A 17,166-nucleotide genomic window follows, 5' to 3' on the forward strand; every position below is an offset into this window, starting at 1 on the left:
TTTTTTTTTTTTTTTTACAGTGCAATGCTGATTTTATCCCAATAGCTTTGTAGTATAATTTCAAGTCGGGAATTGTGATGCCTCCTGCCTTGCCTTCGTTGCCCAGGATTGCCTTTGCTATTCTAGGTCTCCTCTGGTTCCAGATAAATTTTAGGAATGTTTTCTGTAGATATGTGGGTATGTTAATAGTATTTTGATTGGGACTGCATTAAATCTGTATAACAGTTTAACCATGATATTCTGATAAACTGCATGATGACTAGATTAGCATTAAGGTAACAAATGCTGTTGTAAAAACTGGTCTTTCTATTACGATCTCAGTCTGAATGCTTTGTTAGTTGCATAGAGACTACATGGATTTTTAACCTGCCTCATATAAATTTTGATTTTTCTTGCAATTGAATTCTTTGTAAAATTAGGTAGGGTGCCTTTCTCTCACATCACTGTCTCACTTAGCTCTCCTGGGTTGTTTCATGTGAGCGTGCGTGGTACACACTGCTAGTCCATCCGTTTATCTTCCTGTCCAGCCTCAGAATCTTTCCCATAGTACAGTGCTCCTGGAAGCCACACAGTCAACCTGAGTTCTAACTGGCACCAAAGCCATTTTCTACCCTGCCTCTGACTACCATTGCTATTTAAATCAAGAATCCAGTTGGCCAGTGGGCCTCTTTCTTTGCAATGACAATACTTCCTACTCATTTTTAAAATTTACTAGAGCACTTACTAATATCTGCTCCTTTTACATATCCAGATCCAAATACTATGTCTAGAAGTTCACCCTTGTCAGTGAGGCAGCTCTTATATAAAATAGCCCTTCACCCAGTTTCTTTATAGCTTCCTTTCTCAGGTTTTTCTTTGTGATATTTATCACCGTTTGACATATTTTGTACTTAGTTTTCATTTGTCTGTCTTCCCTTCACAAGGCTAGAGGACTTTGTTTTAATCATTACTTTATTCTCAGAATTTAGAAAAAGGCCTAACACACTAAGTGCTCCATTTATGACTCTTGAGTTAATAAATGAAGGACCTTTATTTGCTACTCACAAATTAGTGACTTACGTATTCAATCAGCAAATATTCACTAACCACACATTTTCTTCAGGGTGTTGTTCTAGGTACTATGGGCCGCATGAGTGTATTAAGATATGATCTCTGCCCTTAATAAATTTATAACATAGATTTGGAAAAGTGATTTATCAAAATTATAAAACCTAAATAATACAATATAAAATAACTAAACATAAAAGGTAGTAGGTTATAAAGAGTGCAGATGTTAAGATAAACCAGAGGTCAAAGGAGGAAGGTATTTCTTGCATGGGGTGAGTAGAGCAGTGTTGGTATAAAATATGGAATTGAGCAACTCCCTAGGAGATTACAGACGGTAGCTGGTGGAGAACAGGGGCCTGACAGCAATGCAAGGACCTAGAGAAGATGTCCGTAGGGTCCTGCAGGGGACTTAGCTGGTATTCCAGTCCAGCGTGGGTGATTCTCATGAGTGGAAGTGGGAAATGTGATTGTGGAGAGCTTTAAAAGCTAGACACGAGTTAGGGCTGGTGGCACTGGGAAGGATGATGGTGTTTGAGGGGGGACCATAGTGATAACTTTCACTGAAATGTGCAGGAAAGTGGAGCTTGGAGAGATTTGCTAACAGAGCAGGCTGTAGCGACAGGCCAGGCTGAGGGCCAGGAGATTGAGCCATGCACCAAAGAGGAAGGCTGGCCTTGCAAATGAACTCCACTAAACAGGCTGATTAGGGAGTTTGGTGCTGGCCCAGCCTAGTTATCTCTTTTTATCTTCCTTATACTGTATTAACATTTAGCCTTTTGTTTGTTTCATAGTGTATGGGTACCTTTACCCAGACAAGAATGATGATACTTGTTCTTGTAATACCTTTTACAATCCCCATTTAAAAATTGGTTTGCAGAAACACTAAAGCTATTGAAAGAGAAGGTAGGTAAAAACCTTGAAGACATAGGGGTAGGCAGAGACTTCATGAACAAAAACCAAATTGCACGTGAAACACTTGAAAGAATCAACAACTGGGATCTCATCCTACTGAAAAGTTTCTGCACATCTAAAGAAATCACCAGCAAAGTAAAAAGAAAACCCACAAACTTGGAAAAAATTTTAGCTGATTGTCCCTCAGACAGAGGGCTTCTATCTAGAACATATAAAGAATTAAAAAATATCATCCCTTCCAAATTCAAAGACCCAATCCAAAAATGGGCAGCTGAGATGAATACACACTTCTCAGACAAGGAGATACAAATGGCAAATAAATATATGAGAAAATGTTCAACATCATTAGTCATTTGAGAAGTGCAAATTAAAACAACATTGAGATTCCACCTTACCCCAGTAAGAATGGCTAGCATTAAGAAATCAACCAATAACAAATGCTGGCGAGGCTGTGGAGAAATAGGAACCCTTCTCCACTGCTGGTGGGAATGCAGACTGGTGAAACCACTGTGGAAATCAGTTTGGAGATTCCTCAGCAAACTAGGTCTAGAGGTCCCATTCAACCCAGCTATCCCCCTGCTGGGTATTTTCCCAGAAGATCTAAAAACATCATATCACAGCGATATATGTGCACCCATGTTCATAGCAGCACAATTTATAATTGCTAAAATGTGGAAGCAACCCAAATGTCCATCTACTGAGGATTTTATAAGAAAATTGTGGTACTTTTATATAATGGAATATTACTCAGCTGTAAAGAAAGATAAACTTGAGGCTTTTATAGGTAAATGGTCACAACTAGAGACCATACTCATAAGTGAAATAAATCAAACATACATGTGCAAGCACTGCATTGTTTCTCTAGTGTAAAGCCTGAAAGAGTTAATTTAAACTAGGAGATATGATAGACATTGTGAATTGATAGGAAAGCACTCAAAGGTAAAGGGTAACTGGGATATAGGAAAAGAGAAGGGAAAGAAGGAGAAAGTTTGTATGTATGTATATGCAGGATAGTTAACATGGCTGTTCTACTGTCTTGTATTTCCTTGCTGAAAGAAACTGTCAGTGAGTCCTTGGCTGATCAGTTTGTATGTCTATATCTGTTTTCATGAGAAACCACTTTGAAGATATCAATATGTAATACAACAAGCATTGTTAATTCCCTACCACTGTGTTTGTAACTCTGTACTGTCTGTACTGATCCTTTGCTATTTTGTAAAATGTTGTCTGTCTGTTAGTATTTTCCTCCTTTTATTTTTAAAAGAAAAAAAAAATAAAAAAATAAAAAAATAAAAATTGGTTTGCCGAGGGACAGAGAATTGGGTCTAGGGACTTTATAGACATCAAAAATTTATAAATATTAACTATAAATTTTTATAATGTTTCATAAACATTAATTATAGCAAGATTTGTTTTTTACAAGTCTAGTGCAAGTCATTTGCCTATCTCAGTCCCAACTACAGAGAGAGACAAGGGCTTTGTTTCTTAATTGCTTTAGCTGTCTTGCTATAATGCTCATGAGTGTGTTTTGCTTACAAACTTTTCCTTTGGCAAGGTTCATGAATGAAGTTAAACAAATGTTTTGCTGGTCCATGAGGCCCTAGCGGGTCAGTGGAGGAGTGCTTGTGCCTGTAAGGACTCTTCAGATCTCTCTGGAGACATAGCCTGTCCCGATGTTCCCCAAATCCAAGTGACAGAATGAGAGCAATTTGAGTCTCCACATGAGTCACTTAGCTCGTTACCTCAACAACCTTCTGGGTGTTCTGGTAACAGTCCTTGTGATGGATGTGAATTTAATTTCCCAAACACAGAATAATTTATTTATGTCTTAGAATCTTGGAGCACCATTAAATTTAGCCTTAACATTCTCCTTGTAATTTCCTCAACAGTTGAATTAAAAGAAACCATTACATTGCATACAAAGGGAGGAAGCTCCTTCAGTATTTTTCACTGTTAAGTAGATCGAGGTGATAACACACATAAGAGTGAAAAGAAATGCATTCATGAAAATACCTGCTAAAGCCCATTAGGATCTGTTTTCACCAAGGAACTAAGTGGTAGAGTATTATGTGTAGCTTTTCTCTCCATTCTGGTTTTTCTGTAAGCAGCTGCTTAACTTTTCAACCTGACTCTGCTGAAGCTTAGTAGGGCTGACTTGGATTGAGATTAATTACTTTCTGGTTGGATGAGGGTCCAAAGGAAGGCAAGACTGGGCCCAGAGTCCCTGAGCATATCAAGTAACACAGTAGCTTAAGTAAGCGGCATCACATGTAATATCCCTTGCCTGTCACTCCTGAGTGACTCCAGTGCACATGATAAATTGCTCTTTCTAGTTCCTTTGTTAGAATATTGTAATTATTGAATAATTTAAAAATAGTCTGTTTTGCCTATCTTCTTTTAAAATTTTGCAAACAATAAGACATAGAAATGAAATGGCTCTCCAGATATCTCTTTCCCAAAACCAGATACCACAGACTTAATATTTTTCATGTCAATTTAATTAGTTTTATATATTGAGGAAAGCTGATTTTACAACAGAAATAAAATCTAATAGTAGGGTCAGGGATATAGCTCATAGTGCAGTGCCTACCTGGCAAGCGTGAGGTTCTGAGTTTGATTCCCAGTACTCTCCTCAAAAACAAAAAACAAAAAACAAAACTAATAGTACTTTTAAATAGTCTTAAAATTGTATTTCTGACTTGTATCAAGCATGAGAAATTTGGTTACTAAAACTTTCATGTATCATAAACATACAGACAAAAAGGAAGTTGAGATCAACCCCATTAAGATGTAAATTTATCAGAATTCCTAGAATAATTTCTATATTTTAGAATTAGTATCATCCTAGCAAATGCCGTGTGTGTGCAATGTGAATTATTTAGTGCATGTTTTAAAATTTCTGGGTTCATATTTTGTTTTTCTGTACAACATACAGTCAGAGCTGTTTTTATCTCCCTGTGCTTTTTTTTTTTTTTAAATAAAGAAGTGCTGCTTTAAAAAGGGAACAAAAGCAACAACAACCTTTCATGGAGCTGTGATAATAAACTTGTACTTGTTTGTTTGAACTATCAATGCATATACTTCTGTAGCAATGACTGCTTATTATAATTATGGCACCTCAGAGAAATGGAAATAAATCAGCCATCCTTTTAAAGAGTTAATAAATGTTGTGAAATCTGTAATCTAAAATGATTTATAAAGCAGTTTTGCCTTAAGTATTTGGTAACTTCCAAAAGAGTCAGGAGTCTTTCTTTCTGCAGGCTAAATGCTTGGATTCTTTGCCTCTTTCAATTTTTAATGATCCACATAGCCAAATCTAGGTTTGAAAACCAGTGTGTGTGTTATCTTTCTCAAATAACTAAGGATTGGCTTTCTCAGACTTTCTTTTAAAAAGTCAACTGTCAAGGTGAGTTTATGTGTGAAAAATTTTCCCCCCAAAAGGATAGTATTTTTGGAAAGGAGTACAAACAGGAGCTTTGAATGGAAGGGTGTGTGGCTGTAAATGCAGGGTAAGAAGGCTGTAGCTGACAGGTCGCTTCTGCCCTGCGCTGTGCAAAAGATACCCCCTCAGTAACATTAAACTACACTCAATTAGGCGGCTTCTCCACTTGTGTCTTGACTTGAAAAACGTTTGAAATTCGGGAACTGTGATCTTGTAGCCAGAAAGGAAAATTAAAATGTGTTAAGCGAGGGAGTTCACTGACTTTTAAAATATTTTATCTCCAGTCAAGAACAGACAGAAAGACCTTTAAAGAAAAACATTTTAAAGCAGCAACAATCCACAGGGGCAAATAAACATTACAAAAATAGGAAAACATTATAATGAAACTCTGCATCTGGTTGACATTTAAATAAAGCTGCCAGAGTACAAACTAATTTCAGGACAACTCTAGTGACATATTTTTACAAGAAAGTGGAAAAAAAATGTTTTTGGCTAAGCAAATCTTACCACCACATGTGAGGGAACCATCAATGTTTATTACATAGTGTGTTTGCCAGACAACGCAGGGCATCTGGGAATACTATAGAGAAAGCCATCGCTGGGGACTTGACTATGTGCTTTCATGTACTGGACTGCTTGCTGAGGCCACATTCAGTTCCTTTGGAAAAGATAAGCCAAGTCTACGGACTTCATAATTCTTAAATGGATGAAAGTTAAGCATACAGATGTCTGCATTGTGCAAACGGGGATGAAGAGAAACTCCTAGAAACAAAACAACAAAAATATTAATCCTGTTGTTTTGAGATGATGAGAGGTTTTTTTGTTGATATGAACAGTCCGGAACTGGGGTTGTAGGCAGGGCTCATAAAGTGTTTTTCCTCCAGGGCAGAGAGTCAAAGTTCAAGTGAGGAGGGGTTCAACAAGCCCATAGCTCTAAATCCAGGGCTAAAGAAACTAATTCTTGGTCCTTTCAGTGTAACAATCCTGGAACATTTGAAGGAGTCATGACTGTATTTTAGAAGAAATCTCCCGGGTTGGTTAGAAAATCAAGTGGCACAGAATTCAGTTTTCAGACTCTAGACCAGAGACGGCAAGCCTTTTAGAGCTTTCAGTGATACAAACAGCCTGCTGTGACGCAAGTGCCATAGGTTTGCCCCCGCTGCTCTAGAATCAATCTAGAGCCAAGATTCTTGTCTTGCCTATGTCCGTGTTCCTACTCCAATGGCGCTGATTAACTGGGCACCACTGTCCAAATGATACATCATAGGGTTGTGAATTCTACGGAGCAGAGTCTGAGGCTCCAGATCTGAGGCTTCAGAAATTCCATTCACTTGATGTAATCACATCTTGCCAACTCTGTCACCGGAACTTCATGTTTTACCTGATAGAAATGCAGACTTTCTGAAGCATGCTTGTGTATGGGAGTGGCCAATGACAATGGCTGCATTTGGCTGATGGACATATGTACATATTATATCCATTTGGATATGCACAGATATTATTCTGTTAGAGTATGTTAGTGGACTTCTACAATTTGGCCTACTGTTGTACATTGTTAAAAACTTCCACAATGAAAAGAAAAGTGAAAGAAAAGGAAAGAAAACAGTCTAGTTTAGAGTTCTACTTGGAAATCAGCCTGAAACAGGAGTGCTGAAGTCAGGCCCAGTCCTTCCCACACAATTATACACTCTCCTTAGAAGAGCAATGGAAAACATTTGGAACCATCTGTCTACTTGGAAAGGTGTCATTTTCTTGTTGCATCTTTCTTCCTCTTGAAAATGAGAAAGACATTTCTTTCCTGATGCTTCTATGGGAAGAAGAACTCTTTATAAACATTTGAAAGCCTTGTTCCCTGTCTGCCAGAGGGAGAACTTTTTACCTGGCGGATGAAGGAATGTTATAGCGCTTCATTTGAGAATTGCACTGACTGAGCAATCATTAATAAAACAGCACCAGTATTCCTTCACAGACTTCATTACCTTGTCAATTTGTTACCCAGAACATGATGTTCCAGATATGAAGATAAATCAAATATGATGTCAGTAATAGCTTATAATCAAAATGCTTTCTGATTTTCAAAGAATTAGAGTTACTTTTTTTTTTCATTGTGAACTTGGGCAGCCATTATAAAGGCAAGAAAAATTTTATCTTCATTTTTACAAATGAAGTCACGAGTTTGCAGAGGTTAAATGAGTTCTGCAGACCTTCTAAGAGGTCCCAGAAATGATTTGGAGTCTCCTGTGATTTCAGAACCCTCTGGCTGGTCTACACAGCTTCCTGTGACCCTGCCTTATACTGCAGGTTTGTCTTTGGGCCATTTCCTATCGCCACAATTTAGTCTTCCTCACTGGCTATAAAGTGAATTTCTGAAAGAGTGTTTCCCACCATAACTGTCCCCTGCCTGTCAGGCAGTGTCTGATTTGCAAAGTTGAAGCGGGAGCAGTGGGTGCAGGTGGAGAAGGGCTGAGGGCTGAGGTCAGTGCTATGCTATGGGGTAGGTGCAATTCTGAGAGGGGGGCCTGCTGAAATTTGGCTTCTGGGAGAAAACCTTGGAGGTGCGGGCTAGGTTGGGGTAGGTTGCACACAGGCAGCTGACACTCAGGTTCATTTTCCTCAGGGCTGCTCTAGCTAACTAGGAATGGGAATGCAATGGCTTGGAATTGAGAGATCTGGGTGCAGTTGCTTTGGCATAAGTGTGACATGGAATCTGACGGAAGGTGGGCCCACACTAACATTCATTCCTTCTTCCCCTTTCCATCCTGGCAGAGTCATCCCAACAGTCCCTGCAGAAGATGCTTAAAGGCTGGAAGGAGCAGCAAACAGCCCCCATCTCCTCCCCATTAAAGCTCCTCTAAATTTGTTTTTTTTTTTTTGTATCGGGAATGGAACTCAGGACCTTGCGCTTGCCAGGCAGGTGTTTGTGCCGCTGAGCCCAAAGCTCCTCTAAATTAAAAAAAATTTTTAGTACGTGTTGGGAGAACATGATGGGGAGCTGGTGCAAGTACAGGACACGTCTTAACCCTTCAGTGCATAGTGATCGAGTTTTGGAATGCCGATGACAATGAAATGTGTTCTCTCAACTTCTTGTTCCTTTAATTTTTCTAGGTAGTATAATATGAATTTCATGCAAAAATTCAGAAAAGGTCAGTCCTCAGCATAAATGGTTCTTTTTACTTACCCTTCCCTCCCTCCCCTCTACCCTCCATCTCTTCTTCTGCTTCCCATTTGCAAAAGAGCTAGCTCCCTTTTTCCTATTACCTATTTTTAAAAATTTAGTTCTTTAAATTATACTTTGGGTTCCTCATATAAGAGAAATCATGTGATATTTAAGCATGTGTGTGTGTGATTTACTTCACTGTGACCTCAAGGTGCGTCCAAACTTGTAAATTGATCACCCTTTGCCGCCACTCGCCGACCCGGCCTGCAAAACAGGGCCTGCAGGTGCTGTTCGGTTCTGGACCTCTGCACCCCCAGCTGCTGGGCCTCACACTGGGCTGCGCGCGGAGCAGGGTCCCGAGCCCACAGCACAGCGCCCCCGCGTGGCTTCCTTCTGCCGAGCGGCCACTGGTTTCCGGGAAGCTGTGCCCCGGAGCAGCGACCCGCCTCGGGGATCCCTGGCCTTTGGCAACATGATCACCTGGGGACCACTAGATACTGGACGGGGATCAAAGCATTCCTGTGGAGCCCGAAACGCCTGGGGTTGCAGTTTTGTTAGCCTGGTTTCACCTCCTCAATAAATTTCCTACGAAGGATGGGGCAGGGGTGGAGGGTAGGGGCTCTCGGTGGCTGGCGAAGGCGCCTGAGTTTCTTGCACCTGCTCTCCGGCCTCGCTAAATTAGTGTGAAGTAAGTGACATCTCTCCCTTGTCCTCCCTCTCCAATGGCTCCTCTCCCGCTCGGCCACACCCGCCCACGCTGGGAGGTCAGCGTTTTCAAAGTTTCCTTTCCACTCTCTTTGCCCTTTACAATGCCGAGAGGAAAACACTCATGCAAGCCCTTTCCATTTTCTTTTACCCCACCTAGAAGTGTAAAACACGTAGGAAAGGACTTTAGAGATGATCCTGTTCAGCTTCAACCCTATCCATTTGCCTTCAGCCTGAAGGGGGACGGGGTTGGGGGCGGGGGAAGTGGTCCAAGGTCAAGGGTGAGTTTAGCTGGCAAAACCAAGAGCAGAACAGGAGAATCCCAAGGGAGTATTCACTCCGTGCCTTTTCCCCCTTCCCTTCCCTTCCCTTCCCTTCCCTTCCCTTCCCTTCCCTTCCCTTCCCTTTCCTTTCCTTTCCTTTCCTTTCCTTTCCTTTCCTTTCCTTTCCTCTCTTTTCTCTGTTCTTCAGCACTTCAGCCACTCAGAAGTCAAAGACAGTCCTTTGCTGTCCCATGGACAAAGCCAAACACAGTCTGATCTGCTCTTCCTATATCCTGCCCCATCAAGACAAGATGCTGTGGGCATTTGTTCTAAGGAAAAGTCGAGCATAGGGATGTTTCTGGCAGAAATTAGGAGGAATACTTCTGCCCCCAAAGAATATTTTTTCAGGGCTAATAACAAAGGAAATATTTGAATCCTCTGCACAGCCTAAACTCAGACCCAGGAGTGAGCACCGCATGGGTTGAGGCTTGGGAGGTCTGTTTAACTGGTCTGGTAATTTTTTGCTTACAATCTAGCCAGAATAGACCCAGTCTAGAAGCGATGGGATCACAGGCCTTTTGTGTCTTGGGGGAACTCTTTTTGTCACTTGTATGAATCTTTATTGGGCCTAACCTCTAGATAGCAGCATCTTTATGGAACTATGCTGTGGTTCCATCCTTTCCCTAGTTGGCAGATTTACTTTATTTCACATTTTTGAGTGATCTTTTGATGAGGTGAGATCAATAGCAAAAGTATGGAGGAGCAGAAATGCCACGAAAATGTCACTGTTAAGGTTTGTTTGTAATTCTTTTTCCTCCTCTTCAAGTGCTTTTTCTCCACCTTCAAGTTCTTGATCTTATTATCTGAGCAAACACTCCATTGTGCAGAGGTTAAAATTTATTATAGGTTTTCAAGTCTGAGAACGAAATTATAAATAATTGAATGTTATTCCTTCACTTTACAATCAAGGAATCTGAGGCCCAAGAAGGTAAAAAGGTTTAACCTATGGTTCATACACACAGGAAAAATTAAATTTTCACCTTGACACCTGCCCCATCAACACTTTCTTTCCTCTTTCTACTCTTGATCCTTTTCTACCTGGTGACTGGACTGTTAGGAAAAGAGTGACCTGAACGTGGATAAAGTTTCCCTTGAAATGTTAAACTCAATAGGGAATGGTGGTAGAGAGAGGAAAGCCCTTCAGGGTATGGGTTCACTGTTTGGCTCAGTCCTGAAGGTCAGGGGGAGTTGCACGCAGGCTCTCACAGTGTCTCCTGATGTGGCAACAAGCCACATCCCCTCTCGTGGCCGCCTTCCATGGCAAGGCCGCCATCTCTGGAGTAGAACCCAGGTCCCGGTACAACCCCAAGCCTTTGCCTCCCCTGAGGACCATTTGGAATGGGCACTGAGAAGTCTAGGAAATCTGCAGTTGCCTCATTTCTGGTTACTTTATGACCCGCAAGTGAATTGAGCTATGTTTCCCAGCCTGGAGGCTGGAAGCTGCTTGGGGGTTGGAGCAGGCAGGCTGGCAGATAGACCCTCCACAAATGCAGGCAGGATTGCTCCACAGCCCCTACTTCTGATTCTGTTTCACGCTGCAAAGGGCACATTTAAAAAGCTGTGAAGGCATTGAGCTGGAGGGGGCGTAACTACGGCCTCTTGGGTACCAAACAGCTGTGCATCCCTCTAGATGTCCTTCATGAGCTCCTCTGAGCTTCAGTTTTCCTTTCTGTTTGTAAATGTACAGGCATGGACTAAGTGACCCCTTCTGTCTTCAGTGTCTCTTCTTTAAATGTTGCTTCCCAGGAGGAGGGTCGAGAGCCCAGACAGAAGAATCCTTTGCTCTTGGGACACACAGAACAGAGAAAGGAGGAACAGTTCAAACTGCCTGGTGAAGAACAGTTATCTCTCACAAGCTCCTCTCCTTTACCTCCACCCCCATTGATTGTGACAGGTCATATATTTGATTACGCAAAGTAAATTGAGAAATCATATCTCTGCAGTCCCATCTGGGATTATTTATTTCTCTGGATCAGCAGCCGGCCATAGTCCTGAGACTACAATGTGAGGAGTAGCTTTCCATGAGAGGAGGTGGAGTCCGGGTCATCTCTGGAGAAACCAGAGACGTTAATAGCTACAGCAGAGACTTTCTGCCAACATGCCCCGAAGTTTCCACACAGCAGCCGCCATCTAGCTCCTGCAGGCTGGGCCGGTTGATTTAGGATGGCGATATCAGCTGGTGAGGGAGGCGGAGAGTTCCTACTCTCCCCCTTCTTCACCCGGAGGTGTGAGGCTGTGAGGCTGGGCAGTGTCAGGAGGAAACTGGGCCTTGAATTCCTCCCAGGTTTAGAGGTCTCTACAGGTCATGTTGCTGAGACAAAATGATAATGATAAAAATCCTGCAGACAATTCTCAAGTACTCAGTGCTTAGTGTGGGTGGGTCACCATGTCAGGAGCCACCTCCGTTAAGGTTTAAGTCTATGTAGTAAGGTGAGGCAAAGAAGGGTCAGGAGCCTTCTCAGTACCCCCCATACCCCGGTGACTGATGACACTCGGAGATTGTGGGCCAGCAAGCCGAATTGTCCCTGAGTCCCAGAGGGAAACCCTCCCAGGACACACTCAACTCCAGGGGGACAGCAACAGGGCCAGGCTGGAGAAGCCTGTGAGCCCCTGTGGCCATGCAGGAAGGAGGCAGCTGAGCTGTGTAGTCCCAGGTCAACCAGGTGGGACTCACTCAAGGAACCGGATGAGTGAAACATGCTTCTGTCCTTTATTTTTATTTTTCAGGACGAGTCAAGAGAAAAAAAAAGCTACCATGCCAAGGAAAGAAAAAGAAATCTGCTCCTTCCTGGTTTCTTGTTCAGTTTTTCTGGATCCATTTGCTAAAGGGGGGCTGCTCCCTGGGTGGGTCTGAACAGTGCAGGGATGGGAAAGGGTGCAGGGTGGGAGTGATGTGGGGGAACAGGATGGGCGAGCATGGGGAGAGAGCCCAGCCTCTGCTCCAGTGCCGGCTGGGAGAGAAGCAAACCCCACTGGCTGCCCCCACTCAGCTCTGCAGGCTGAGTCAGGCCCACCACTTTATAATTTACAAGAGGGGGCGTCTAACTGTACTTTGTAATTTGGTGTCAGTTTACAAGCCAAAAGGACTTCTGTTTCCTTCCACAACAGGTCCTCAGTCAGGGCCCGACCCCTCTTAAGAGAGAGACCTTGAGAGGGGAGCTGGATTTCTTCTGCCCTTTTCTTTTAGTTAAGCCTGAGGCTCCAGCAGCCAGACCTTTCCTCAGCCTGCAAGCTCTACCACGGCATGAGGAAAGGAATGTCTGTGCCCCTCCTTCAATGAGAAGATGCTCTATCCTCATTATTACCCAGTGTTCGTAAGAAGAAGGCCAGGAAAAGCTACTCTTCCCATTGTGGAGGTGAAGCAACTGAGGCACATAAAAATAACTGATCAGCTCAGGTAGCCAGTAGAACAAACAGTTGGAGCCCAGGCTCTGACCCCTATTTCTTCTGAACATTTAGTTTACTAAACAGTTTATGTAGCTATGGATTCTTTTTAGATCTGATCAAAGGCCATTTTCCCCCAGGAAAAAATGCGCAGAATTTCACATTCAGTATGGGAAATCACACCAGGATAAACCTCCACTGGCCTCTCCCGGGCTGTCGGGCTTCCCAGTGCATGGTGGAGGCACGGGTCTCTGGAGGCTTTGGGGCTGGAGGCTGGAGGGTAATTTAGTGAGATCAGGACTACAGCTGCAGGTCCCCAAGTGCGCAGGCGGGAGGGGCGAGGGAAGGACCGATACCTGGAGACGCAGAGTGTTTGGAGGGAGCAATGCGGCTGTGCTGAGTTTTCACTGGGGGTGGAGAGTGCACTGGAGAGGAACCGACCAGAGCCCATCCTGCTGCAGCTGTAGCACCTAGCCGCGCCTGGAACCCCTGGGGCACAGCTTTCCCCAGACGCTGGGCCGGGAACAGCCAGTCCTCCCTGCCAGGGCATTCCCAGGCCACCCCGTCCCATCTCCCGTCTTGGCTTCTACTGGCACAGTTTACTGTACACAAATTGTATTTGTTCTTTTTCTTGTACAGTTTTTAAAGCTCAAACTAGTTCCAGGGCTGCGCAGCTCTCAGAGTTTACTTTCAGTTTGGGAAACTGCTGCTGACACCCTTTAAAAACTTGATTCCCTTTCATGTCCCCCCTTTCTTTCTCTCTAGTTTCCCAAAGGTAGCCAACCTAGAGTTTTGATTTTGTTAATATTTAAAATTACAGGCGAAGGACTAATGATTTCATCCCCTTACTCCCATGCCAGGCTGTCAGAGCAACAAATAAAAGCCCAGCCTGTCAACTCCACGCACACATGCAGCGGAGCTGGTGGGGGTTTAGGGTTTGCTTCTAGTCTCCGACAGAAGCCCTGGGTTGCCTGTTTGTAAAGGTAGAAAGGTAGCTAACAGGGGAGATGCCAAAAACCCAGAAATGATTTAATAAAAAAGTACCGGGTCCTGTTACAAGAGGGCCTCTTTCTGAGTCCAGGTACTAAAGTCATCGGGGCCGAATGAAAGAAAGCAAAATAAAATTTAAGAATGAATTAGAAAGAAAATCTGTACTGGTATGGAGGGGCTCGGCAAAGTTTCTGAGACTTCAGGGCAGAGGCAGATCTTGCCAGTCCAGGGCTCTCCCTGACTTTTCTGGGTTCCTCTTTGAACCTCAGTTTGGTCATAGAAAATCTGGGGATAAAAACACATTTCTTCTGTGGTCAAGAATTCAAATGCTCCAACGGAAGTAAAAACAATGCACTCTGAAGAGGTAAGAAGTTGCAGGAAACCTAAACCTTTTTGTTCTTAGATGGTACTGAGCAAGAGGCAGCTAAGGTCCATGAAACCCTCTGCCCCTTCTTGGAGCCAGGCACCCACGGCTCTCCTCTCAGGTCCACCCTCTGAGGTCCCTGGAGCGACTAGAAAGTCTACAGGCGGGCGTCTGTAGGAATCTGACAGATGATTCATGTGCTTCCTTCCCTGGGCATCGGCGGCGGCTCTGGGAGCCGCACCTGGGAATCCAGTGCCAGCCACTAGAAAGAACTTTCCACAGCTCCAAGGGCTGAGGTACCCGCACTTAGGGCAGGAACCTTTGTTTCACAATAATTCCATCACTGCCTTTGTTCCCTCTTCTCTGAGCCAGGTTAACATCTAACATCTTGACAGAATCAGAGAAAAGTAATCTTTGAGTCCATCCAGCGATTTCCTTCCTTCAGCACATATTTATTGCAGACCTACTATGTGCTGAATACAAAGGCAGCCAATATCCTAATCTCTGTTTCCCAAACCGATCCGATTGAATAGGGCTTGATTGTTTACAAGTGCAACTAGAAAAGCATCTGTATGGGTTTAAATTTAGCCCAAGAAATAGATACAGAGCTGATTTAGGGAACTAATACCTTCTTTTCGATTTGCTGGAAATTTAATTTTGTTTTAAAAGTTTTTGCGAGGCGTTTTTGAGGGAGATGGAAGAAAATGCTGTTTAAATGCATTCATGCGTACTAAAAAGAGTCATCTTTGTGATGAAGAGCTTTGCATGGTTAGAGTGAATATACTGAACCTAAATTTCTTAATGGGGTGTACTTCCGTCCTCTCAAAATTAACTGTAACAGCTATCGACTTAGCAGAAAAACCTAAGTGACTTGCAGCTGACTTGGCCAGCTGCCTCACAAGCTCTTGGAAAGTTAATAAGAAACTCTTCTTGCCCTTTGAGGATGAGCTGCGCTGTCCGTAAAGATGTCTACAGGTCATTTTTATGCTAAGCGCTGGGGTGTAAAGTAACCAGTGGTTTGTTCTAACAGGAGAAAGAAGGCAATGTCTGCGCGCCCACTGCAGTGGCCTCATCTCTGCATTCAACTTTGGGGCCACTGCTGAGTCGCAGAAACACTGGAGATGCCGATAATAGAGGCCAACGCTAGCCTTTCTGATCTTTGCCACATTTATTACCTTCTCTTGTGGGCAACGCGATTCACAAGCGTGTCTCGGCGTGTTTCCTGATCTGCAAGATAAAGCCTCCTTCCCCCCACCGCAGGCCCGGTCCTGCTTTAGGTTTAGCTTCTGCGCGGGAGACCCGGCTGCAGCGAAGGCTCAGAAGGCGGACTCACTCGAGCGCGACAGGGTGGAGGTGGCAGGGAGGAGGACGCCAGTCGCTGCGCCTCGCCCAATCAGCGTGCATACCGTCTGACAACCAGCCAATCAGAGGGCGCGGAGCTCGGGGCCCCCAGTGGTTAATACTAGGAAGGGGAGCGGCAACCCGAGACTAGAGCGAGTGGCGCAGCGCAGCAGAACGCAGCTGCGTGAATCTGTCCCGGGAGCCCGTGGTCTGAGCCAGCCTAGAGATCTGAGACGGGCGGGGGCTGCTTGACCTTTCCCGCCTGGTTTGGGTCAGAAGTAGCCAAAAGCGGCTTCTGTGAAGTGCGAAGCCCCAAGCTGCAGGGCACCGATCGGAACTTTGCAGAGTTCGGGATGAGCGGAGCGAGGTTGTTGAGTACTTGACTCCTCTCCTCTCCCTCCCCTCCCCTCCACCCGCTCCATCCAGAGCTTTGGGCCTCCAGCTGTCAGATCTGATTTCGTGCCAAAGGGTGACGATCCCGATCCCGATTTCCGTGTGCATGCACGCTTTGCAGCCTAAGAGCCAGACCCTAAAGCTGGATGTCTTTTGACTCGGCTGCTAGCCCGGGTGTCAAAATTTCGGTGAGTGCTGTGATGCCGCTGGGGTAGGGCCGGGGGAGGCAGAGGTCGGGAACCATTTTTCTTTGCTTTTCCTGCTTTATTTGGATGCCTGACCTAGGGGTGTAAACCAAGCCCTGCGCTCGGCCCCAGCAGTCAGGTCTAAGTGCCGTGCTGCTGAGGCGCGGACATCGGCTGCTTCCTGCCTGTCTCTCTGTCTGGTTCTCTAAGGACAGCAGAACGTTTTCTGCGCGTTTATCTGCGGGGTGGGGAGTGATGAGAAGACCTCTGCAAGGCCACGGTCCTTAGGGTGGTGGTGGCCGGGAGAGAGGCCTTGGGCAAGCACGGAATGGTCCGAGGGTCCCTTGTCACTAGAGAAAAACATCCCTCCACCGACATTTGTACATTTATGATGGCGGTGGGCAGTGGGTAAGGGGACGCCTGACAAGTGGCCTAGGCCGGCCTAGCTGGGCACAATGCTTTGGGAAGTCAGCGAGTTACTTAAGAGACTTGTCCGGAAAGCCCTTCTAAAGCCGGAGAGGGCTGCGGTCGGAGGTCAGGTGCTCACAGAGCCCTGGGAATTAGTGAAGTCCTTGTAGGGTGTGGGTTCCTGGGTCCCCGGGTCCCTGAGAGAGGCAAGGAAGACGCCTGTGGGGTGGGGGATGCGCAGAGAACGGGGCTCAGGGAGCGAGGGTGGCGCCCGGGGCGCAGGCACGGTCCTGACGGGCGCGCGGCTCGGGGGCTCTTCGTGTCTCCGCAGGGCGCGGGCAGCGGAGCCGAGGCGGCCCCGCGCGTCATGGCGGAGCGGCTGGCCGGCCCGGGCGCCGGGGACTGGGAGATCGACGTGGAGAGCCTGGAGCTGGAGGAGGACGGCTGCGGGCCGCCGCTGCTGGCCGACGGGGACGGCGAGGAAGACGAGGACGACGAGGAGGAGGACGAGGACG

At 45.1% G+C, this 17,166-nt stretch overlaps 1 protein-coding gene across 1 annotated transcript in view; it reads left to right on the top strand.

The window, feature by feature from the left end:
• Positions 1-15,788: 15,788 nt before the first annotated feature.
• Dmrt2 (doublesex and mab-3 related transcription factor 2) overlaps positions 15,789-17,166 on the top strand; it is a gene marked incomplete in the record, with an annotated part of 7,159 nt that continues 5,781 nt past the window's right edge. Inside the window, 2 exon segments of the mRNA XM_013516376.1 lie at positions 15,789-16,246; positions 16,983-17,166. Coding sequence (XP_013371830.1) covers positions 16,205-16,246; positions 16,983-17,166 — 226 coding nt within the window.

This window comes from Chinchilla lanigera, unplaced genomic scaffold (genome assembly GCF_000276665.1).
Source record: "Chinchilla lanigera isolate Chin_1 unplaced genomic scaffold, ChiLan1.0 scaffold00033, whole genome shotgun sequence".
Taxonomy (NCBI): Eukaryota; Metazoa; Chordata; class Mammalia; order Rodentia; family Chinchillidae; genus Chinchilla; species Chinchilla lanigera.